A 25,822-nucleotide genomic window follows, 5' to 3' on the forward strand; every position below is an offset into this window, starting at 1 on the left:
TTATAATATTGACCATAGGTGCGGCATGCGGAGATACCTATGGTGACTATTATACGTTGAATACTGGGGGCCCGGCACGATCAGGCTAGTTTACTACATACGAGTAGTCTAGTCTATCCCCTTTTCCTCAGGTCTGAGCATCAGATTGAGTCTTTGTCTATTTGCGTGGCTGTGTAATTTCTTACATTTAGCAGATATCCTCTGCATGAACTTTTGTTAACATCAAGATTGGTAATGATAACGCTCGTCTCTACCGAGCCCTATCGAAAACCTCCACATCTAATTCTTTAACTGCTTACTAGCAGAAACACACCAGTTATTCCAGTCCGTAAAGAACGAAGGCTGAACATGAGACTTCGTACTCAGAAGCATCTCCTTGCGAGTCTCTCCATAGACATCCACTGCGCCCGCAACAAGACTCTTATCATGTCCGACAAGGACCTTCACTACAAGCAACGAAGCCTGACTAACAGCAGTCGCATGTGTAGGAGGGCCACTGTGTCCTGCCTCTTTGTGAATACTCCGCAGAAGCTCCCAAATAGCATCGATTCCTTCCTCGTCCTCGACCTTCGGCACTGCAGAGCCCTTGCAGATCTTGGTGTACTCGCGTAACACGGTGTTGGCTTTATTGGCGATCTGCTTGACGGTCGAGCGACGCGTGAGACGTAGCAGAGGGAGAAGGAGGTCCAAAGCCAAGAGGCGAGAGTGAGATTTCTTGATGAAGATCTCGAGAAGGTCTAGAACACGGTTCTTAAAATTGACCATATTAGAGCGAGCGTCCTTCTTGTCTTTTTGTTGGGAGACTGCTTGACGGCGGGCACGGAAGACATTGGCCAGTTGAGCGTCGACTTGCTCCATTTCATCGTCGTTCATATCAGAGTCGTTGTCGGATTCGTCGGCGTTCAAATCTTGGTCTGCGCGGTGTGTGCCAAGTGCAGCGGCAAGCTTAGCTTCGAAGTCGGCGACTTCAGCGGCGTCTTCTTCGTCTTCGCTTGAAGCTTCGGATTCGTCTGAGTCTGACTCTTCGGCATCTCCAGCTTCCACAACTTCGACGTCACTGTCTTCTTCTCCTTCGACGTCCATCATTTCTGCGTCCGAGTCAGAACCCTCTTCCTCTTCTTCCACGTCATCGTCATCGTCTTGGTCGAACATCTCTTGCTGGCCAGCCAGACTCTCCTTGGCTTCCAGGATCTAGTAGGGGTTAGATTTATGTACAGCTAGAGATTGTGGGGTATCTTACCGAGATCAGGGATTCCAGGCCATTCTCAGTAACTTGGTCAGCGAAAGCGCCAAAGACCTGCTCACTCATACGACGGAAGAGCTGTGACTGCTTTGATGCAAAGCTCAGCAGGATCTCGACCAGCGCATCCGAGGCATCGGAGGTATCCTTCTTCTTGGAGGCCTCATCGCCCAAGAACTTAGTGTAGCAGAAGTCCAGCTCATCGAGCATAGACACGGCATCGGCGTCGCCGTTGTATACTTGCAGGAGGGTCATAGAGTAGAGCAGCTTGAAGGCAGAAATGCTTGATGATTCTCCCTTCTTTTCCTGTTAGGTGTGAGCCAGTCTGTTCGGCTTATCAGGCACGATGAACTTACCTTGCTTGAGAGCTTCTTCAAAGACTTAAAGGCAGTCTTGACGGACTCCTGCAACTTATCATCGATGTTGATGATGAACTTGCCAAATTCGCCCGACTTAGCACCATCACGAATCTGCTTGACAACAGCGTAGGGAATGGCAGCAGCATATTTCTGTGACGCGAGAAGACTGTTCAGAGAAGAGCTGACTCTGTTGCGCAACATCTCCTGGGTCGCTTCGGAGACAGCTGGTTCCGAGGCATTTTTGTCTGTGAAGTAGGCGAATCGTACAAAGATGAACAAAATTTGCTCAAGGACAGACTCGAAGTCTTCCTCGGAATCACTGTTACCGGTGGAAGCCTTAGCGCGCACAATCGAAAGAAGAAGGCCAGCTACAAATTGACGGTCGGCCGCAGCAGTCTTGTCATCACTAGCACCGGGACGGCTAAGGAGCTGTTCGAATAAGGGAATGATCTCTTTCAGTGCATCGGAGCTGGCATCGGCCACCATCTTCTCAACAGTCTTGGTCTTGGTGACTTGGTCGAATAGTACAGCACCACCGGTTCCCATCAAGCCTCGGACAGCAGGGGCAGCAAAGCTGGGATCCTTAGAAACTCTTGCCTGCATAGCTTTGGAGGTCTTGACTGCCATGCGGTGCAAGTAGCGGTCCTCGACGGCGAGCTGGTTCATCAAGCATCGAACAAGGTTCTTGGTAAAGACTTGGGACGCCTGTTCAGGAGTGCCCTCATTGAGAACTTTGTTGAAGAGAAGGAAGCCCCAGAATTTACGTTCTTCGGAAGAGGCAGAGGCGAAAAGTCCGTCTATCAATCAAGTTAGCTGTCGGTGCTTGCTTTTGTAGGACAAAGTGAAATGCCACTTACTATCAACAACTTCAGTCCAAAAGTCAGAGAAGCTCAGACGAGAAGACTTCGAGCCTTTAGACTTGGAAATTCCATCACTAGTCCGAGAAAGCACCGCGTCCCAGGCAAAGTGTAGTTTCGAGTTCCATACACCAGATGACTTGCTACTCTTCTGGCCATCGGATTCTTCTGTAGAAGACTCTTTCATGATCTTTGACAAGCTGTTGCGCTCCTTTGGATCCAGGGGATCATCATGCTTCCAGACTTTCTGGGGGAAACTGGTCTGAGGGAACAAGTCTTTTGCGGCGAGCCACACGGCAATTCCCTCGGGGGAGCGAGCCAAATCATACGAGCAGAGACGCTCAATAACAGCCTCCAGGTACTTCGCATCCATCTTTCGTGCTGAAAGGTCATATACACCGCGATACAGCACCCAACCGACCTCCTCCCGAAGCCATGGCTTTTTCTGCGCTAGCTCAAAAAGCAGGTCTAAAACCTTAGTCCATTGTGCAAAGGGGGTGATGGGGAGGAAGAGGACGCCGGATTTGATGAGGGCTTCGGCACCGAAGAGACGACCAAAGTGATGATCACGTTGTTCCTGTTTTAAGAAAGGTCTGGTTAGTTCAAACTCCACCATAGGTAACATACCGAGACGCGCGATATAGCATCATCATTGAAGGCCGGGAATTCACGTACCTGGCCTGATTCGCTACCAGAAGAATTCGACTGTAACTCCCAAATCTGTAGCGCGTCGGTGAAGCTAAACTCCGCACCCTCTCGCTTGACAGAAAAGATCTGTGTCAAGAGCTCGGTCAGCGCAACGGAGAATCCAATGCGGGCAGCTTTGCGACTACTGCAAAGACCGCGGAAAAGTCGCTGGAGAGTCTTCTTGATCTGATCATCAGTGGGAGTCTTGTCTGGTGTGAATTGGGAGATTAGTCCTTGGGCAGCCTTGAGACGAATTTCATCCTTCTCGCTGGCGAGATCTTCATAGATCTCGACGAGTTTTGTGTCAACATTGTATGCTTCGCGACGACGCTTGCGGGCGCCGTGTTGGTCGAAACCCATCGTGGATAATTTCGACAGGCGACAATTCCTGATTATTGAATTGGAGCGAGTTGCAGCCTTGTAGAAGCTGCTTTCACATTCGTAGCTCGTCTGGAGTGTCGGAGTTGCGCGAAGTTGTCCGCAGAAAATTCGGGGGTTACCATATTCGGACTAGCGCGTGCTGATAAGGTGATAAGCATTCCTCTTTGTTTGACACCTTAAAATACAGGCAGCATTACCTGACTAGTTGACTAACTTAACTAGTTGAAGTATTCAATTGCATGGAAGCTACTGCTGTACTCATAATATTCAAGCACCGAGAATAGAACTCCAACGAGTATTTCAACTTGAAACATTTGAACCAGTTAGTAACTTGAGATCAGTTGTCAAGTTGAGGTTCAAGCTGGAGTTCGAGTCGGACGTTTTGAGTATCGTTGAACCGCAAGGGTTACCACGAGTGGAAATATATCTCGTGTACCCCTGGCTTCATACCACATGGATTCGACAATATCAGCATTGACTACTATATAAAATTGAACCAGCATACAGTCTAAATTGTAGTTCAACTACATAGATAATTTCTCTTCTACCATCTATCTTCACTACCATCCAGTATCGTGTTTAACCCTACTGTAGTCCTCCGTATTCGCTACTCGATACACCGATCCTCCACTCCACAAGCAACCCCTGAAAAAAAGAAAATTTTGACAGGTTGCCATGGCAAATAAGCTCATTGCCACTTTTACGTCAAACTTGACCCAAAATCGAGCAATCTGATGCGATGGTCTGGCACTATCCCGAAATCTGACCAGTCCCTACGCAGGATTCAGGGGGAGGCTCCAGACTGTGTACGTATCGAGGGTATGTATGGATGAAGAAGCGGATAACGGCGAACCAGAAATGAAAAGACGGTGGCAGTACAATAAAGCAAATACTTCAAACTTGTAAAAACGAGAAATCACGATTGAAATGTACGAAATGGAAATATCATTCCTGCGTGATTGATTACCTGCCCGGAGTATGCAATAGTTTGGTGGACAAATGCGCTCGCCCGGGACCTCTATCAGTTGATGGAGAGAGTTAAGTTGAACGGTTGTCAGGACAGCGAGGTAGGCTATTGAAATAATGACGAAAAACAAAGTTAGAAAGCAAAGAAATTCGACTTTAATGAGAGGCAGTACTGCATTTTTATCGAAATCCTCCGGGCGACAGGTCGGATAGAACCAGTACGCTGCGTGCTGGTATGGTGGTATATATTGGAGTGGATGATTGGAATGATACCAGTACACTGTACTAAATATGGAGTACATTTACAAGTGTAACTAGCCTACCACATCCGACTTTCTAAATGCATCCAGTTTTAATCCCCATATGAAACCGCAGCAACGGTCACAATCGACCAAGCCAACTTCGTAAATTGCAAATCATTGCGGCGGGACTGCAGCATTGTGGCACCGAACACGTAGCGTCACACGAAGAAGGCGACCGGGCACCATGCGTCTTTTGCGTTTATGCTGCAGGTCCGAGGAGAATGGCAGTTGACAGCTTACCGTGGGAGCTCGAGTCGATAGACTACAAAGTACATAGTTCGCAGAACTATAAGTTTTGATGCAGAAGGATCTATCTGATCCATGGATCCCGTTTATCAGGTACAGTATCAGGCATCGGGGTGTACAGAGTACTCAGTACAGAGCACATATTACAGTATGTACCAGTTCAATCGGAAGATACTTTGGTACCTTGTGTCTTTTACAGTTTTACAATAGTAGATCAGGTTTGCAGGATTAGATTGATCGATTTACTCAGTGGAATAACTGTGATCTATATGCGAACTGGACTACGAGCAGCCGACCATGAACTTTGGCGATTCCGAGCAGTCATACCTACTGTTACTTGAAAATCCGGAGTTTCGCCGGAAATCCGAGAGCCCCATTTGTGTTACCAGAGGGGCTGTGCGAGAAACTGACTGAGTCTATCCCGTACGAATCTATCCATACAAATTGTACACACTTGTACGGAGTAGTAGTTGGCAAGCTGGACTTCCCAGTAACCATGTACATAGTAGAACGAGGCAGCTCTTCGGGCAAACTTAGCACGATCAGGGGCTAGCCTGTGTTCCTGGCAGCCACGCAGGCCGAGGCGTGGGTAAGCGCATGGCTGACGGCCGGGACATTCAATAGCGCTGTCGATCGGGGATACCGGGCTGGAGAATTAATTGACAAATCGCCGGGGGAAGGAAGAGATGAGGCTGGAGTCTGGACAATTCGTGTTTGATGAGTATGCGTATTTCATGTAATGCTGATACACTGGAATACCAGTAGAACGGTAGAAAACAAGATCTTGCGGACGAATGTACGCGGGGATGCGGTCATCACCAGGATGCAGTCCTGATTTTAGGGTGATGACGATCACGGGACTGGGCATTTGGTTCGCGTTTGACGTTGAAAGCAAAGAGAGCGTTTTGTTTATTTCCATCGCGTCTTCCCAATCAACACATTGACATCATCTCAAAAGATGAAATGAGGGGAAAAAAGAGACCAGACCTGATGTGATGGACCCCGCAACCAGTGACAAGGCAAATCGGCTCAAGTCGAGGCATCACTGGTCCATCGCACATGGCAGTGTGACGCATTGGATGGATCACATCATGTTGTGGGTGCCCCCACTAGAGCTACTCCATACCAAGAAGAGAGTTATGCACCACCAAAGATAGATCCAGCCTTCGGACTGGCCGAGAAGTCAGACATCACAGTCGTTTGATGCGGGATATCACGGTCTGCGCGCCCAGTGCAGCCGCCCGTCAGTGTGATTGGATTGATTCTGCATTCAATGCAGAGATAAGCGAGGCCTGGGAACACTTTCCCAAGGTTCACTCACTGTCAACAGTGTCGACAACCATAACAATAACAATAATAACAGGCATTCAGACCGACGCGTCGAAATACCCATTGTCGATGGCTCATCAACAATGTCTAGCCCGGTCGTCGACGTCATGAACAATTGTGTTTCACCAACCGGTTGGCTAAAATAAATTAAACGCAACTCATCACAGACCAATTCAAGTGACGTAGCCTCACGGACCAACATGGGGTCAAGCTTGAGAGAGGAAATTCATGATATCCACGAGAATTGTACTACGTGGAGGCGAATGAAGATTGGACTTCGTATGTACACCGCTTGTATCAAGTGTGCAACACAGCGGGATGGCAGAGCCTTGATGATCCAGAAACAATGCCGGATCTGACATCTTGCATGGCATATCTCGCAGCTTATGTCGGCCCATTGGACCGATTAGATCCCATCACGAGGCACTGTAATGCGTCCGGCGTTTCACACGAGAGCTCAGAATAGGCCGGCCGTGGGGTACAGGATTTTGGTCGATCGCATATTCCCACTATGACTGGATGAATTGTCGCTGGGATCCATCCGCTAGCAGTTTCAAGTCCCCATTTCTCAGAGCCGCTTGAATATCATGTGGCGAATCTTTGATGAAATGATTGTTGTTTCTTCTTTGCTGGAGGCGATTACCGATGGATTCTCCCCACGTTGGGGTCCGTCATAGTGGAAATGTTTCCGATTTTACACGCGCTCGGCTTGATTGTTGTTGTTCCTTTGAGAGAGATGAACGAATCGGACATAACCTCAATCTCAGATCATTCATTCAGAGGAACCCGACCCAGAAATCCGGTTGGGATTGCCTAGCGAGAGAAGATATCTCATGTCAGCTTCACCTCTGTTTACTTTTTTGAGAACCCTATCCTAATCAGGATAGTCAATTGTGCTCTGCGCTCATTCGGACCCCCAATGTTAGCTATAGAATTAGTGTTTGCTATCGTGATCCGCGATTCCCATAGGATGGCTCGCTTGACGCTCGGCTGGGGGGTTATCGGTCATGGCGTCAGGGTATCCCGTCGCGAGGAGGCCAAGAAGCACATTTCATCGTTGACCCGGACAACACGGCGTTGCTCCAGCATTATGATGAAGAAAGTCAGCAGAACAGGATGAAGGTTTCAATAAAACCCGACCGGCCCAGAATTACAGGCTTAATAGCTAAAACATCCTACCAAGGGGGCGCGTCAAGGGATACGCGACATTGAAGGCTCCCCTCGCGGACCCTTGATCTACGGAGAATGTGGACGAAAAAGCAATGTAAGGGCCGACCATCGTGGGCAAATTGATTCTCAGCAATTGCGGGAATGAAAGATGAATTCCTTACTCGATACTACCAAGCCCCAGTGAGAATTGTGTCTCCCTCCGCACTATCTATGAATGGTGGGGTACGATCTCGCGTTCCTGGATTCCCCTTTGGGAAAGGATCTTACTAGGACGAACTCCTCGATGATGCGATCTTCTCGAGAAATGTCCCAGTGCGCCCCATCTCAGATTGGAGATCACCATGGTATCAATTGGCGAGTTGCTAGACTGGCCCTAGGGTTGAACGGGTTATTATCTCCGGACAAATCCATCCTCTGCTATAGTTATCAGCTCCATACAATACGACGGGCTAGTATCGACATCACTCTCAAATTGCACGCCCATCTCGCTCCGGGAATGATCGTCCTGGTTGCATCACTCCATTCGCGAGGCTATCGCTATCTCACTTTACCAGATTGAGTAAACCCGATCCGAATGCCTGTGATTTGAGTATTCTGTATTCAATTGAGTATTGAGAGGTATTGAAAGTGTACCATACTCTGTCGTCCAGTATACTCTCATTTCATCCTCAGTGACGTTTCTTTCATTAAGAGGATGCTTTATTGCATCGAATCCATTCCATTGGATCTGTGCATATCCTTGCAGGAAGATCGAATCACTTGCATCCTCGTTACTTTTCTATTTTCCGAGCATAGGGTGAAGTGGAGATCATTGGCCTTAGGCTCGATCTCACTTTCAATTTTAATTTTCAAATTTTAATTTTTATGTTCAGCTGGCCACTGGAGGACCACTACGGAGTAAATGGAGCTCACACGGGTGAGATGAAAACTTTTTTTTTCTGCTGTGTCTTTCTTTTCATTTTTCCATACCGAGAAAGGTGGATACGGAAGACCCATGGAAGACGCACGGAAAGCGAACCTCTTTGGCGGAAATGCGTTTGTTCGTTTCAGCTGGACCCGTTCGTACCGAAGAGTATGAAAAATAGTTAGAGCTCCTTTGTAACTAGTATGGAGCACTACTCAGAGTCAGTGGTATACTAGTAGAGTAGCTTCCCTACATGATTTATATGAGAATCCCTGGAACAGAGTCATCTCCTCACAGGACCATTAAACAAGGTTAGATTTTTCCCCGGGCAAAGGAAGGGGAAAAGACAGTGTAATCAGCACATCAGCACATGGGAAAATGGGGGACGTGCAGGAAGGAATTCACTGTGAATTGAGTTGCTGGGTGCACTTCTCGGGTAGTCTGGTCAATGGGCGGCAAGGGAGTCCGGGCAACCATTCATCAGTACTGTACTACTATGTACAGTCAGTCAGTACATACTTACATACCATACGTATTATAGACATAGTACAATACATACCATACATATTACTATGCACTGTGGTGTACTACTGTATGCTGTATTGTAAGTATTGTATGTATCAAAGTAGATCTCCCCACTTGCGTTGCCCATTGCAACAGACCCATCCCTTCAGCTTCACGACTTTCGTTCTTCTAACCGTTCTCTGCCACCTTTTCTTTCCGTTCTTCACTCTCGACATTCCGACCATTCTATCCTCCGACACTTTCGACAACCTTCGACATTTCCCAACTATCGACTTTGGGAACTATTTGATTCCTATCGACCTGGGTTCATTACTGCTATTGTTCACCAGCCAGCCTTCTGCATCCCGCTCCGTCATCGCCCACGAGCTGCTCCGCCCCTCTTCCCCCAATTACCTGCATAAGACCTCCGCTCTCCGCCGGTCATGCCTCTTTAACTCGTCTTTTTTTCTCCGTGCAACCAATCTTTCACATCTCGCCCTCTCTCTTTCCTCTACTTATCGAGGTTCGCGAGAGTGAGAGTGAGTGAGTGGGGTTTTTTTTTTTGGGATTGTCTACTTCGTCAACCTCCTCGTCGGTTAGGTTCAAGGAAACAACAGCGGTATTGTGATACATCAAGAACGTATTGTGGCACAGCTGGGAAGTGGAGAATTGAAGCTTCAAAGATATCGCATTATTGTTGGATACTCGTTTCTACAACGGTTGTAACTTTTGGATATTCGTCTGGATAGCTGGGAAACTCTGCTGGTTACATGAGACCCTTTTTGAACGGTCTCCCCAACTATAGCATATCTCAAATATGGAACATTCATCTCCACTGGCCGCTATGCAGCCTCCTTCCATGATGTTCGGCCATTGCTTTCGTGCTGATGCTCCGACCTCATATCCATCGTTATCTGGGTTTGGTCAGAATAGCTTCAACTTCAAGGATTTGTCTATGAAGAAGTCTGGCTCGGATTACTTCAATATCAATCCTCTGCGTACCTCGTCGCCAACTGCCAGTTTGGCAGCCGATCTGTCGCAAAACTTCCATATCGATCAGAGGTGCGTTCCATTGCTTGCTGTCTGCAGCATGTCAAAGAAATACATACTCAAAAGCCATGGAATAATGCTGACAGCCTGATATAGTCCCCAATTAGCAACGCCCCGACGTTCTTTGTTCTCGTCCAACCTTCTAGGCCAGACAAACTCTTACGGTAGGCACTTGCTGGTGGTGGCGTTGGTGCCCGTTTGTTCCTCAAAGATCTCATGAACTAAATACAATGAATAGACGATGTTATGACCACCCCTCCGCTTCCTGAGTCGTCGCCAGCCCCGGCGATGGATATCATGGAGATGTCTCCATTACCCCATAAGAAGCCCGCCTACGTCGTGACTACAGAGATCGAGGTTCACTCGCCATCGCCTCTGGCTAGCCCTATGGACTCTCCTACAATTTCTGCAGCTCCCAGCCCGCTGCAGGCTTCCCCGATGGAGGCTCCTGTCGAGTAAGAGATCCTGCGATTGGTTGGTTGGAGTTGAGACTAAACTTCAATATAGACGTCGTCGCCCTCACTTCTTGCGCCCTAGTTTGGCTAAAAGCAAGGCCCAATCTTTCCAGCTTGGGATGACCCGCCCCACGCCAGAGAGCAAGGCACCCCCCTTCCGGTTTAATTCTTCTAAGACTTCTTTGAGCACATCGACTTCCTTGGAAGACATGTTTGGGGATTCTCCCCCCCCAGGAGAGATCTATCTCACGTAACGCATCTTCGAGCAGTTTGGTTCCGCCTCGTTTGCGGCCGCCATTTCACCATGTTCGCAGCAGTGGCTCACCTGCCCCGAGCTCCATCCGCAAGCCTGCTCATCCCTTGATGCGCCCGCGCAAGCAGTGTCGCCGATCATTAAGTATGTTTGAACACCCCGGCGATGTTATCGCCGATAAAGAGGCCAAGGTATCTACAAATGCACCCCTCCCGTCCATCAGTGACATCCAAAGTTCGCCCAGCCTCCAGCTTCCTCATTTTGTCCCTGAGGATAAGGCGGACTCATTGCCTCGCATTAACCAGGCCACCCTCCTCGAGGTTCTGGATGGAAAGTTCAATGACCGATTCGACAATGTGATGATTGTCGACTGTCGGTTCGAATACGAATATGAGGGCGGCCACATCGATGGCGCTATCAATTACAATGACAAGGATGCCCTTGCCGGTGACCTATTTAATGCCCCCAAAGCTCGTACTGCATTAATCTTGCACTGTGAATACTCTGCACACCGCGCACCTATTATGGCCAAGTACATTCGTCATCAAGATCGCGCCGTCAATGTCGATACTTATCCCAATCTCACATATCCCGACATGTACATTCTGGATGGCGGCTACAGCTCATTCTTCGCCGAGCACCGTTCTCTTTGTTTTCCGCAAAACTACGTTGAAATGAATGCTAAAGAACACGAATTCGCTTGTGAACGTGGCTTGGGTAAAGTTAAGCAACGTTCCAAGCTGAACCGTGCCCAAACGTTCGCCTTTGGTCAACACTCTCCTCAGATGGAGGACAGCCCGACTGGCAGGTGTCGTTTGAATAATGATCGTAACAATCGCCTCCTCTCATCCCCCTATGCGGAAAGCCCTGTGCCTAACCGCACCCCTGGCCGCCGCATGCTCTCATACTGATTTCTTCGCATTGGCGCTTTCGCCATGGCGCATGGCGGATAGCTTGCTATTCTGATTGTTCTTGGAGCGAGGTGTTTCTTTGATTGCTGCATTTTATTGATGCTTTTGCTGTTTTTCTTCTGGGTGGCCTTTTTCAATATTTTCGTTTTTTTCTTACTCTTCTCTCACCCACCTCTTTTTTTTTCTCGCCTTCTCATTTCACTACAAAAGTTCGGTTCGTTGGCGCATTTGGTCTTTCACTTGACACAGCACTGGCTTGCGACTTGAAGCTGCGCAGAGCGCGGATTCTAACCGACTTTCCTTTCGACAATTTTCTCTCTCTCCGACCCGGTATCACATGCTTTGATATCGTCCCTACATTCCTGGACTCTCTTATCTTTTCCTTTTCTCTTGAGTCCCGTACGATCCCAGCGACTTATTTTCCTTTCGTCATTTCTCGCTACGATATCCAGTCGCTCGCATTGCTTCGAGCACACGCAACCACCCTGGGCAGCTTTTCCTTTCTTGTTTTTCCTCTCTTCACATCTATCTGCCCAGTGATGAAACGACAGCCTCGTGAGATCGAGCACCTCTCCTATGTTCCCGATGACCAGTTGATTATGCCCACGAACATCCTGGCTACAGCTCGGAAAACCAATTTCCTTTTCTCCTACCCATCTGCTCTGATTGCTCTGTAGCAGCAATCTACTATCGAACCACAGTGCACCGCTCATAGAAAGCGTGCCTGCTAATCTGCCGCCCAGCTTGGGCTATTCCATTCTCTTTACGCTAATTCCCTTTTGACCATACTGCTTGTTTAATCACTTCCTTGTACAGTGACTCTTTTTCCTTTTCCTTGCGGAATGATTTCATTCCCCGCCTTTACTGAGTTGCATAACCAAGACGGCCAATTTTTTTTTTTCGGTCGACTTGCGAGCGCTTCTTTGACCATTGATGTTTATGGCATTGCGAGTGGGGAGCATGTTTTCATTTTCGTTTGCATTGTTGCTTTTTCCCCTGATGTCGATCCCTGCCTTACATATCGCGGGGACGATCGGAGAGTGAATTTGCATACGCATACACGCATCACGAGTGGCTGTGCAGCTGTACATACTATGTGAGAGATCTTGCCGGCAGTGAGAACAGATGCTCCAGGACAAGAGGAGCATGCTGCTGGGACTTAATGGGTGGAAGGCATGGCTGCAGATACTTCCCTATGTTGAGCAGAATGAATCATTCTATACGAACACCGTGCTGTAGTAATAGTAGTAGTAGTAGTAGTAGTAGTAGTAGTAGTAGTAGTAGTTCATAGTATCGTAGCTTTGGCAGACTCACACTACCACACTGCCTATGGTATAGATCCAGCCCTCCATGTGTGCCACACCAAGACCTTGAATTTATCTTCCTTCACCTTCTCTCATTCATTAACTTCATGACCCTGAATTCGATTCTTCACACAATCCATTGGATCGGCAAACGGTGGATATCTGAACTCCTCATTTTATAACGATTGGCGGCTTGCCAGTCACCCGCGGGAATGCGCACTTTCTGATAGGCCAACGTGACTTTACGATGGATCTTCTTCCCCTTCCCTCTCTCCCCTCCCGTTTCATCTCAACTTCGACCTTCTTTTTCTTCTCCAAGGTGATTGTCGAGTTGTGTTCGTCTTAGGACTGTCACTCTTTTACCTCCACAACTCGAGTCGACTCCATTCAATTCAATCTGGCGTGACTTGACCATCTCGACCGAACCACGAGAATTGTCGCGCATCCACTACAACTCCGCGCACTCTATCCTCACAGCCTTGAACTCTGTTGCCTTGAATCAGGCAACCTGTTCCGTTCTTTCGTTGATTTTGTCTTGCAAGACAAGCCTGTCGCTCTCTTTCACAGCCCAGTCGAGTGCAGTGCCCCGCTGTACTATTTCTGGACTTGCAAGCCACAGGCTCCATCCGTTGCTTATCGGCAACACCCCGGATTTTTTAATATTTCACACGACCTTATTCTATTCCTCTCTTTGACGTACGACTCGAGGAATGCGAATGATTACCCCAATTGATCCCCTCGCCATCCCATTCCAATGATCGATTCCTTCTAGCCTCATCATGCATTTGCCCAATACGAGCCCCGTGGCTCATCCGATCGTTGCTCGCAACATCGCCGACGAGTTCAAATCTGTTCATAGCTGGGATACGTGTATGGCCAAGTCCTGGTGCAAGTAAGTTTGCATTCTACTTATTTCCCGCGTCAAGGAAAACGAGTGTTGAAAACAGTGCTGATACTTTCTAGATGGCCAGTTATAGTCGGTATTATCGTTGGATCCGTCATCGTGATCGCAATCCTTGCCTGTATCATTAACTGTCTTTGCTGCGGCTATCAATGCTGTAAATGTTGTTGCGGTTGCTGTTGCCCATCAGGCCGTCGCAGAAACAAGCAACCGAAATACTATGACGATCCTCCATTCCATCAGCCTCCTCCTCCAGTCCCGAATCCAACATATCAAGCATCCCCGGCTCCACCTGTCTATCGCGGCGCCACACAAACTGCGACATTTGATACTCCCAAAACCGCGAATTCGCACGTCGACGAGGATGCGCTCCCGGCAATGCCCACTTGGGCCAATGCTGTGGATAAACATGTTGAGGACGATACACCCCATGAGGACGTGGAGATGAAACCCTTGGACCGCAAACAGGGCGCTGGTACGCCCATGCATCCAGGCGGCGCATACTCGGATTATACCAAAGACGATAGCATCACTGCTGGTGGGTACCGAGGCTTTGGTCCGACAGACCCATACTCGCGCCGTTCGCCAGGCCCGCAGGCTGCGTTCACACCTACAGATCCTTATGCACGTCGATCTCCGGGTCCGCAAGCTGCATTCACCCCAACGGATCCATACGCGCGCCGCTCCCCAGGGCCTCAAGCTGCGCTTAACCCAACAGACCCCTATGCCCGACGGTCTCCAGGTCCACAGGCTGCTTTTGCCGCCGCACAAGACCCCTACGGGCGCCGTTCCCCAGCACCGATCAACACCTTCGCGGCAGCTCAAGACCCATATGCTCGACGCTCTCCGGGACTTGCTTCTCCAGTTGGCGCACCAAGCCCCTACGACGCCCAGCCCTACCAAAGCTACGACGCCTACCATGATAATGGAAAAGCGGGCTACCACGCCGTCACTTCGCCTTCGCCAGTAGCCTATAACCCGCAGTCAAACTACAACCCAGTTCCCACTGCGCTCTCCCCAGCTGCGGACCCAATCCATCAACAGCAGCAAACTGGGTTCAGTCGCCAAAACTCCTTTGGCTCCAGCGCTTATCCCCCAACATATACCTCCCAGCCCTACCGTGGGCAAACAACATCCCCGTCCATCCCTTCCTCACCACCACCCCCCTTCAACGCCCCCTCGCCGCATGAATATGCGACGCACGAGTACGGCGCTCCGCCAGGAACTGCCATTGGAACAGCCATCTCGGAGCCAACCCGTGATCGCCCACCCAGCCTGTTACAGAGTGGACGTCAACCAAATGCGTCCCAGAACTTCTAAGTGGCGTAACCATGGCCAAGACCATAATATGGCGGCGGAAATGTTCTATACGATCGATGTCTCAAATTGCTTTTGCAATCTTGGGTATTTGCCATCATGGACGAACCTGAAAAATTCCTTTTCATCTTATCACAATTATCCCCCTCTCGTTTATTTCGACTCCCTGTCGTGCCGGGCATTACTTTTGAACTGGTTCGGATTGTATGAGTGGGAGACTTTGATACCATTTTCCTTTTTCTTTCGAATTGTTTCCTTCGCCATCGTGTATGCACTAGGTAGATCCTTGCAATGTATATAATCAATGGCGACCGGTTTTATATCCGGCTTCAGATGATGAAATTAATGGTTTAAATTACATCCGTGAATATGGTAAAATTCAAATAAGCCTCGATCAGCAGATTCTAGTCTCAATTGGACATTGGTATTCATATTTTACATCTAAGGATAAAGATAGCCATATGCAATGAGTAAATAGATTGTTCAATTACTCCATCGAAAAATCAAACTTCTTAAACGCCTCCTTGAAAGCCTCTGCATCAGCTTCCTCTTCAGCCTGCGATTGCGTCGCGTCCTTCCAATTCATGCGCTTATCCAATTCAAGTAATTTGGCCATGACCCTTCGACCAAACTGAATATCAAATCTGAAGTCCGGATTTAATTCCAGAAGGAGGGATTTCTCGATTCCGGACGAAGTTGTTGTGTCTACCTTGCCCTCTGTCTCTGCCTCGGCATCTGCATTTGTCTCTTGCTTCGCAGAATCGTTCCAAATCGAGACGCGGAAGAAATCACCTGCTTCAACATTTTCATTTGAAACAGTTGTGAAACGGGGATATTTCAAATTCTCAGCCTCAACTTTAAAGGCTGCCTCGACGAGACCTTCATTAATCAAAGATACGGGTACAGGAAGGAATTGCCAATGCGTATGAATTCCATTGCCGCGACTAACTTCCCAAGTGACAGCACCAAGTTTACCACCTGAACGATCGGTAAGCATTTTGTGGAGTGCACTTCGGTATCGCTGCATTTCCGCATAAGTGCCGGCACGAGACTCGGGGTCTGAAATCGAGCCTAGCGTTGGCGTATGTGAGAATGGAATGATGAGAATATGGCCCGGGAATCCTAGATCTTCGAAGAAATCCGTTGGAGGAAGGGGCCCCTTTGCGGTTGTGAGGTAGCTTTCGTTACCGATGGATGTAATGAGGTGGGCGGCGATGTTAGGGTTGGAAAGGCAGAAGAAGCATTGATCTGGGCCTGGGGGAGGAGCTCGTTGGTGGCGCTTATGTGGACGGTGGTGATGGTGGTCATCATCTGTTGCGGCGAAGCGCTTGAATGATTCACGTTGGGCTGGGAGGCCTTTACGTTTGTTTTGGGGTGCGCGGAGAGGGGATGCGGTTGCGCCGGCGGGAACGGTGAGAGGTGGCGCGGCTGTCAGGTCGAGTGTGAAGGCGTACATTGCTTTTTGCTTTGAGCCGAATGAAGCCATGGAGATGAAGCGGGTCAATGGTTTGACGTCCGGGCTGTCTTCTGTAGGGAGGTGGAAGAAAGGCTCTCGTTCGTAGAAGATTTCCTCCGATGAAGAGAAGTGATAGCGAGGTTTCAGCGTGGCAGCAACGTCGGACACGCATTGAATTTCGCTTAGTGTATTGGCCTGATCATCCGGAATAGGCACTTTAGACCCAGTTCGAATACCCTTGGGCCATTGGTTTGTAATTAAGATATCCGCACTATGTGTTCCGAAGAGAGCGCGAGCATCGGCCTCGGTGTATGTGGGTTGGAACCTGCCAGAGGCATTGGTCTCCGGTTTCGACTGCGATGTTTCCTCGCTCAATTTGCCTCCCAGAGCACTGATACGAATGCCTTCTGATGTCTTGAGAGTTCCACGCTTGCCCAGGAAGTACAGATTAGGACAGACTTCATCATCTGCCTCGATCTTCTCCACTATCCTTGTTGGAAGAGGTTTATCGCCAAGAGTGAAGTAGGTAGGTAGTGGTACGCTAATGCTGCCGGAAAGTAGGGCAGTAATCTCGTCCAATTCACTCTCTGTCGAGCAATCGCCAAAGACATTGCCCACCAATATCGCGAAAGCAAAATTTTGTTTGACCTGCAACTTGGCCAATTTTGTGAAGGCCGCGCGTAACTGACAGTTCAAGCCTCCAAGAACAATGCTAATCCATCGTTAGTACGCGATTCGGTGATATGATGGGATGTCACTTACATCTTAGAAGCCATGATGTCGTGAGCCTATCCCCTTCTTCGAACGAGATATGCGCTGGATAGCCGTGTCATAAAAATCTCGGAGAATATACGAGAAAGTTAATTCAAGCAGATTACAACACCCTGTACTTCTGGTTCTTTCTCAACCCTCGTGCCGGAGAGTCTTGTCGCAAATTGCAAATTGCCGGCGGATCGCATTGGCGTGGAGGAGCTTGGGCCACCCCGTGACGGGGCTAGTCCGAATTTGGAATAAACGCAGATTGTTCCTCCGCGGCCCGGAATAAAGTGGCTCCGGCGCCGCTCAGTTTTTTTGGATTTGATGCGGGCAAGCCATCACTTTTTGAAGCATCTTTCTCGTTAGCAGCGCTACCTGTTCGCCTTACCAAAATGGTAGCGCCAAGCTCACGAGCAAAGCCGACAAGGCGTTTGAAAAAGGGTACCGAAACTACAAAATCCCACCGATGGGAGCCCTTTTCGCAGCGTATCGCAAAGCTCAAAATCGACCCGATTCATCGCGTGCGCCGAGATAGTTTTGGTGAAGATGACGAGACTTCATCATATTTCAGATCGGCCCTCGATCATTGGGTCGAAATGAATCTGTCAGACAACTTCAGTCAATTCGCACGCCGTGTTAATAACCTCTCCGAGAGTCTCGCCCAAATTTTATACCATGAAGAGAAGATAATGGCCCTGTTGGTGGAGTACATCGAGAAGAGAGACCAGAACTCTATTGAACCTCTGATGAGTCTGCTCGCTCAATTTGCTAGGGATCTGGGTGTTCGATTCGAGAAGCATTTCGCTACGTCAGTCACTTTAGTAGCTTCGGTTGCTGCAACACACCCAGATGTTGAAGTGGTGGAATGGAGTTTCACCTGTCTCGCCTGGATCTTCAAATTCCTTTCCAGACTGTTAGTGCCGGATCTGCGCCAACTATTCGGCATCATGATACCATACCTCGGAAAGGAGCGCCAAAAACCTTTCGTTGCTCGCTTCGCCGCCGAGTCGATGTCGTTCCTTATTCGCAAAGCAGGTCTCGTTTACTACAAAAACCCTACTCCCCTCGAGAATGCCGTGTCCTACCTCTTCGACGACATTTCAAAAACATCACAGGAAGGAAAGCATATTGAAAATTACAAGGAGGGTTTGATGGTCATGTTCTCGGATGCTATCAAGGGTTTCAACAATGGTCTTCACTCCAACGGAATGGATATTCTGCGTTGTGTGCTGGATCAGATTCCTCCGGAAAGTGAAAAGCGCAGCGAACCGGCTGAGGTTGCTTATGGATTGGTGATCAATCTCATCCATCACACCACCCCCGAAACCTTCGGCCCAATTCTCGACACAGTCAAAGAGTACATTGAGAACCGATCTAAGGGTTCTGATAATGCCAATCTGCCAGAGTGTTGTCGCTTGATATTCATCTGCTTCGGAACACGCAAAGCAACCAGAATCAGAGACTGGAAGGCTGTCCACCAGACTCTGGTCACCCTTCTGAAGCAGGTGGCCGCGAAACCAGATGAAAACTCCGAGGTCATTCCCCAGATCCTTGCTGCTGTCGCCTACGCTCTCCAAATGTCACCCATGGATGAAATGCTGCCTTATCTGCGTCCATTGATGGACCAGCTGTCCACAGGCCCTCTTTCAAAATATTTCTTGTTTTTCTGCAACACATTTTCCGAATGGGGCTCCGAGCGTTTCCAAAGTCTTCTTGTTCCCTACTTCCAGAAGTTCCTCAATTCTTCCTGGAAAAAGCATGAATGGGAAATGTGTTTGACACTCCTCCGTCTGAGCCAGTCTGGTTGCATAACATCTGAAGCCTCTAAGCCAGGCTATGTATCATGTCCAGACGGACTGAGATCCCACTTATACGATTCGTTGACGTACCCTGCCAGCGATGAGCGTGTTCTAAATGCGCTGGTCAAACTTCCAAAGGCCATTTCCTTATTCGCAGACTCTGCGAGTTTGCCTAAGATTGTGACAAAGCTTCACAGCAATGTGGTTTCAGCACTGAAAGATGCCGCGGCTGAGCAAAATGGCCAAAAGAACAATGGATTGGTCTTCTATCTTGGTCAAGGGTTCAAGATGTATGTTGATCTAGCCACGCAAGCTGGAAACCTGGATACAGAATTGTGGAAGCCAATTCTATCTGCCTCGGCAAATTTCGTCCGTCTACCTCTATTCCTAGAGGGTGTTTTAGCTTTCGTTACTGCCCTGCCTCAGTCTTCAGATCTCGAAGCACCTGATCTTGAAGAGTTTGCTAGCAGTCTGATCCTTAACCTTGCCGGCCCTTCCCAAAAACTAAGACTGATCTCCCTTCAAATCCTACGTGAACTCATTGCGCGGGTCCCTGGCGACGATGTCTCCCCAGTCTCTTTGGCCATCGAGATCGAAGAAAGTCCCCTGACCCTTCAAAGTGCCAGAACTGTTTCGATGCATGTTCGCAAATTGGCGCTTCTCTACCCTCAGATCTCTTCTCGCAGATGGATGGCCAGTCTCATCCCATACTTCTGCTTTGGTCTATTTTCAAAGAAGCTTACTCCTTTGTGGGACGATTCTGCCGCTGCTCTGAAAACCATCAGTGAACACCCAGACGGAGAGAAAATTGTTTCGGACTTGTCTGTTCGGTGGTTGCAGGAGCGGGACTCTGGTGCCACCAATGAGGACGAAATTGAGGAAGATAATGAGGATTCATTTGTTTCGAGCCCGTTTGAGTGTTTCAATGTTAAGAAGATTGAGAATGTCTTCACAGCCAACATGAAGACGAATGGGGATCCCTTGACAGCTTTGTCTGGCCAGTTTGACAAGGATCACAAACTTGCTGATCTAGTTCCTGGATTCCCCCGAAGCCATGCCTTGCGTGTGTTGAATGCTACTCCAAATGTCGCAGAGAAGCGTTCTCGTCAAATCATGCCATTATTCTTGACCTGGGCTACTCGGGATGACCAGGACGAACTCCCTGCTGATAATGATGCTGATGTGGAAGCTGACTCTGCGACCAGCAAATGGGGGTTCAAAGATCGTCTGGCTATGCTTGGGCTACTTAGTCAATTCCTCAACCCGAAGGTTTTATACAAGGCTCCTGAGGTCCATGAAGCAGTTCTCGGTTTGCTTTGCCACGGTAACTCGGAGATCCAAAAAGCAGCTCTCAAGGCTCTTTTCACTTGGAAGAATGCACATGTCGTGCCTTACCAAGAGAACCTGCTCAACATCCTGGACGAGTCTAGATTCAAAGATGAGATGTCGGTTTTCGTCCGTGTTGGTACCGAAGACAGCCTGATTGAACAAGAGCACCGACCTGCTTTGCTCCCGGTTCTTCTCCGTCTTCTCTATGGTCGTATGATCTCAAAGGCTGGCGGATCTGGACAGGCTGGTCAAGTTGGCAGACGCAAGGCCATTCTCCGCTCCCTTTCGCTTCTCTCCGAGGAAGACTTTGGATTGTTCATGCAGCTCGCTTTCGGCTCTCTATCCAAGGTCTCCGTTGTTGAGGACGACAGTGAGGTCCCCGCCGCATTCTCGGAGGAGCTCACCAGCCCCAGGAGACAACTTGGTCTGCTAAAGATGATCGACACGGTTTTCGACACTCTCCAGAGCCGCATGATTCCTTACTCCGTTCAGACCATGAATATTGTAGTCTACTGCTTGGTTCGAGCGTGCAGAGCAATCTATGACGAGAAGAGTGACATCTACGTGGACCGACAGGACGAGCGTCTCCTGGCCATTTTCCAGAATATTCGTCAGACTTGTATCCGCTGCCTGAATTTGGTCTTCTCGGTTGCTTCTGACCGCGATTGGACGCCATATGTCGGTATCATCTTTAGAGAATTGATTGACGATCGCCTTGATCAGTTCCCCATTGAAACAGCTCAGGGTATCTCTGGACTGCTTCGCTTGTTCCATACCTGGGCATCTGCTCCGAGATCAACCTTCTACCTCGTACAGCACAATAAGAATGTCCTCATCAAGGTTATTGATTGCCTTGGTGTTGAGTCTACACGCGACGAGGTTAAAATCTTCGTCATGGATGAAGTTCTGGTGCCTCTGGTACAGCAGTCCACAGGCAAGAAGGAAGGAGACGATGATCAGATGTCGGACATACCCCCGGAGCAGATTCGATCCGAAGTCCTCTCTCCATACCTCGAACATGCTCTCTCTCACCTCGGTCCTCTCCTGAGGGTTGGGCCCCCTTCGAAACCTGTCCTGTTCTCCGGTGTTAATGCTCTCTCGCTCATCGCCCCATGTGTTGAGTCCTCCAAGGAGACATCTAGCCTCATCAACATCGCGACTTATCTACTTCGCCAGCCTCCTGACCGTGTTAGCCCAAAGACGAAGTCAGGTCTTTTGCGAATTCTGGAGCACTTCCTACCGTTGTATAACCCCAACGAAGATGCCAAACTCTCGCAACAGGTATTTGAGGCGGTTACATCCATGTTCGATTATTTCAAGGATGATGCGAACAGAGAGGTTTTGGCACGCGTGTTCATGGCTCTCGCAAGTCACGATAAGGAGCTCGCTGAAGTTGCTGAGCTCTGTGCTGATCTGAATTCACGCTCCGTCAGAAAGCTCGAGCCCGATTACGAACGTCGTCTCCAGGCTTTCCGAAAGATTAACGATGATTTGTCTCAGAATCTTAGTGCCAAGCAATGGAGGCCTATTCTCTACAACATGCTTTTCCACGTCAAGGATGAAGAGGAACTGGCTGTTCGATCCAGCGCCTCTTACGGTTTGAGATGCTTCATCGAGAAGGCTGCCGCTGAGACCGGAATGGAAGACTTCGAAGCCCTCGTGAACGATGTCTTACTCCCTTCATTCAAATTTGGAGTTCGCAACAAATCTGAACTCATCCGTGCCGAGATCGTTGCCTCCCTTGGGTACTTCATTAAGATGAACCCTGACAGGCCGTCCGTTCAAGACATGAATGATCTTTTGGTCGGTGATGATGAAGAAGCATCTTTCTTCAACAATATTCTTCACATCCAGCAGCACCGTCGTCTCCGTGCGCTGCGCCGTCTCGCGGCCGAGGCTGCCAAGGGGCACCTCCAACCAAGCAACTTGGGTTCCATTTTCTTGCCGCTCATCGAGCACTTCGCTTTTGAAGGGGCGGAAGATGAGAGTGGCCATAACTTGATTGCCGAAGCTGTCGCTACTATCGGTGCCCTTGCTGAGTGGTTAGACTGGAGTCAGTTCCGCAACAATTTCCGCAGATACCGTGGATACATGCAGAGCAAGCCCGAAATGGAGAAGAATATCCTCAGACTTCTGGGCCGCATGTCCGATGCTCTTTCCAGTGCTATGGACCAAAAGAAGGAGGCCAGTGACGAGTCTAATGGCGATGCTATGGATACCTGCGATGTGAAGTGCAAGCTCGCGAAAACACTCCCCAGTTTGGATAAGGTTTCTACTGAGTTGACGACCAACTTCATTCCTTTCTTGACTCATTTCATCCACCATAAGAACGAGGCTGAGATGAGTCTGCGTTTGCCAGCTGCAGTGACCACCATCAAGCTTTTGAAGATTCTTACAGAGGATGAAATGGCCATCCGCCTGTCGCCGGTTCTTCTTGACGTCTGCAGCATCTTGAAGAGTAAATCACAGGATGCCAGAGACACTGCCCGGAAAACGCTCAATGATGTTTCCCTTCTTCTTGGCCCTGCTTACTTCGGCTACATCTTGAAAGAGCTACGACACACTCTGCTACGGGGATACCAACTTCACGTTTTGTCTTTCACCGTTCACTCGCTACTAGTGGTGACCACCGATCATTTCAACCAGGGAGATCTGGACTACTGTCTTCCCGAACTAGTTTCAGTCGTAATGGACGATACCTTCGGTACAGTTGGTCAAGAGAAGGAAGCCGAGGACTACGTCAGCAAGATGAAAGAAGTCAAGAGCAGCAAGAGTTACGATTCAATGGAACTTTTGGCGAAGAACGCCACAATCCCTGATCTCTCCAAGCTCGTCCTACCCCTTCAAGCTCTGTTGCGGGAGAAGCTCAATTCGAACATGGTCAAGAAGCTTGATGAGCTCATGAGAAGAATTGGCATTGGTCTGCTTCGAAACCCTGGTGCTGAGAGCCGAGACCTGCTAATGTTCTGCTACGAAGTCATCAAAGAGTCCTACAAAGACAACAGTACCATTGAACAAGAGAAAGGTCCGAAGTCTAGAAATGAAGAACGCTTCCTGGTCAAGCTTCAGGGTGCTAAGCGTGGCGAAAAGCGAGGCACAACATCCTCCCATATCTACAAGCTTACCAGATTCTCACTTGATATCCTTCGCGCTATTCTGAACAAGTTCGGCTCGTTGATGACTGCCGCCAATATCTCGGGTTTCCTGCCTATTATCGGTGATGCTCTTGTGCAAGCCCACGAGGAGGTCAAGATCTCTGCCTTACGACTGCTGTCCACGATTATCAAGCTCCCAATTCCCGAACTTGACGAGAACTCCCATGTATATCTAACTGAGGCAGTCAAGATGATCAAGGAGTCTCCCAGCACGAATTCGGAAGCTTCCCAGGCGTCTCTGAAGCTGATCTCTGCTATGATCCGTGAGCGCAAGACCACCAAGCTTCGCGATGGACATCTCGCATACCTACTCCACCGTCTCAAGGCCGACATCGAAGAACCCGACCGCCAAGGTATCACCTTCAACTTCATCCGTGCGGTTATGTCGCGCAAATTCGTTGTGACAGAGATGTATGAATTGATGGATTCCATCGCAAGCATGATGGTCACAAACCAGACTCGCTCAGCGCGTGATCTTGCCAGAGGAACCTATATTCACTTTTTGATAGAGTATCCCCAAGCTAAGAACCGATGGACAAAGCAGCTCGGGTTCCTTGCGAAGAATCTCGACTATAAGCACCAGGAAGGACGCCAGTCGGTTCTGGAGGCAGTCCACTTACTTCTTTCCAAGACTGGACAGGAGTTGGCGCAAGACATTGTCAGCACATTCTTCTTGCCTGTTGTGCTGGCTATGGCGAACGATGATTCGCCTGAATGCCGTGAAATGGCTGGTGCTTTACTCAGTCAATTCTACAGTCGCGCGGACCGAGAGCAAATGAAGACGATGCTGACTCCCCTCCGATCATGGCTGGAGCAAACCGATAACAAGACTTTGAGCAGTGTCGGTCTTCAAGCCATGCGAATTTACTTCGAAGCAGAGGAGACAGAGAAGGACAAGCAGGCTCGTTTCGTGGTCGGCGTTTTGCCCGACCTTATCCAGCCAATTGTTGAGGATCATGAGAACGGAAATTGGGAGACCCTCTACTTCGCTCTGCAACTTTTCACTAAGCTTTGCAAGACAGTTCCTTCGCTCGGTCTTAGCCAGCATTGCACCACTATTTGGACTAATGTTCGGGAATCATTATTCTTCCCTCATGCCTGGGTCAAGGCATGTGCCTCTAACCTTGTGGGAACATGGTTGTCAGATGTTGCAAAGACACACGCAGCCCATGGCTACAGCACTCTTCCTTTGGCCGGTAGCTCGGGTCTTGCCCTTGACAAGGAGTCTATGCTCCAGTTGATCCGGGCCAGTCTACGCTGTCTTCGTACTCCTGGTATCACCGAAGAATTGGCTTTGCAAAATGTGCGCAACCTTGTCTTCCTCGGCCGATGCTGTGCGCAGAATGGTCTCGAGCTGCAGAAGACAGCAGTCGAGGATGACATTGAGTCCGAAGTTGAGGAGGATGAAGATGATGACGAAGATGCCGATGAGGATAATGGCGAGGTCGTAACGAACGGTGCTCGCCAGGCCAAGACCGCTATCCACTACATCTTCGGCCAAATCGCCTACCTTCTTCGTCGTGAAGTTATTTCTAGTCGTCCTGCGGCACTGGTTCCTAAGACCGCATCGATCACTCTACTCGCCGCATTAATCCGGCATCTTGAACCGGAACAGATCAAACCTTCACTTTCTACTATCCTCCTTCCCCTTCAACATCTCACCGATACGACTATTCCCGGTCCACGCTCGACCGATCCTACATTCCAGGATACATACAAGTCCTTTGTTTCCAACTGCCACGAGGTCCTCGACTCTTTGCAAAAGAAGCTCGGGGCCTCCGAGTACATTGCTCAAATGACCAAGGTCCAAGAAACCGTCAAGGAGCGTCGTGAAGGCAGACGAGTTAAGCGTCGCATTGAGGCTGTTGCTGATCCCGAGCGCCACGAGCGTGACAAGAAGAGGAGGAATGACCGTAAGAGAGAGAAGAGAAAGGAGAGGGGTCTGGAACACCGTGGAAAGAGAAGAGGATGGTAAATACAAAAATTCAGAGGACGTGTACGGCAATTTGTTTCATGTTGCATATTCAAAGTTTATGATTCGACTGGCATACCAAAAGCTGGCGTTGGGAGTGGTATCTAATCTATTTCCTAGTATATACCAAAATTATAGATTTCATTTTTGCTTAACAATGATGCTTCATAGTTAGTAGTTACTACTAGTAATTTCTAGTCTTTGGATCTACTGATGCAT

At 49.0% G+C, this 25,822-nt stretch overlaps 5 protein-coding genes across 5 annotated transcripts; 3 read left to right on the forward strand and 2 right to left on the reverse strand.

Moving 5' to 3' along the window:
- Positions 1–279: 279 nt before the first annotated feature.
- Positions 280–3,503, reverse strand: N7469_003398 (DNA-directed DNA polymerase POL5; the record flags this gene model as incomplete). Its single annotated transcript, XM_056642318.1, has 5 exons — positions 280–1,191; positions 1,241–1,546; positions 1,597–2,396; positions 2,457–3,033; positions 3,084–3,503. The coding sequence occupies 5 exons, from the start codon at positions 3,501–3,503 to the stop codon at positions 280–282; spliced, it is 3,015 nt and encodes a 1,004-aa protein (XP_056501730.1).
- Positions 3,504–9,762: 6,259 nt separating this feature from the next.
- Positions 9,763–11,614, forward strand: nimT (putative tyrosine protein phosphatase MIH1; the record flags this gene model as incomplete). The annotated part of the gene is given in 5 exon segments (XM_056642319.1): positions 9,763–10,007; positions 10,092–10,159; positions 10,234–10,450; positions 10,503–10,700; positions 10,720–11,614. The coding sequence occupies 5 exon segments, from the start codon at positions 9,763–9,765 to the stop codon at positions 11,612–11,614; spliced, it is 1,623 nt and encodes a 540-aa protein (XP_056501731.1).
- A 2,083-nt stretch (positions 11,615–13,697) lies between these two features.
- On the forward strand, positions 13,698–15,139 carry N7469_003400 (uncharacterized protein; the record flags this gene model as incomplete). Its single annotated transcript, XM_056642320.1, has 3 exons — positions 13,698–13,810; positions 13,882–13,940; positions 14,010–15,139. 3 exons carry the CDS (start codon positions 13,698–13,700, stop codon positions 15,137–15,139), a joined length of 1,302 nt encoding a protein of 433 aa, XP_056501732.1.
- A 484-nt stretch (positions 15,140–15,623) lies between these two features.
- On the reverse strand, positions 15,624–17,368 carry N7469_003401 (CwfJ domain protein; the record flags this gene model as incomplete). Its single annotated transcript, XM_056642321.1, has 2 exons — positions 15,624–17,304; positions 17,355–17,368. 2 exons carry the CDS (start codon positions 17,366–17,368, stop codon positions 15,624–15,626), a joined length of 1,695 nt encoding a protein of 564 aa, XP_056501733.1.
- Positions 17,369–17,740: 372 nt separating this feature from the next.
- On the forward strand, positions 17,741–25,606 carry N7469_003402 (uncharacterized protein; the record flags this gene model as incomplete). Its single annotated transcript, XM_056642322.1, has 1 exon — positions 17,741–25,606. One exon carries the CDS (start codon positions 17,741–17,743, stop codon positions 25,604–25,606), a length of 7,866 nt encoding a protein of 2,621 aa, XP_056501734.1.
- Between the last annotated feature and the right edge of the window lie 216 nt (positions 25,607–25,822).

Source organism: Penicillium citrinum (assembly GCF_028827155.1).
Source record: "Penicillium citrinum strain IBT 23319 chromosome Unknown utg000003l:1.0-4596430.0:1.0-4598250.0, whole genome shotgun sequence".
Classification (NCBI taxonomy): domain Eukaryota; kingdom Fungi; phylum Ascomycota; class Eurotiomycetes; order Eurotiales; family Aspergillaceae; genus Penicillium; species Penicillium citrinum.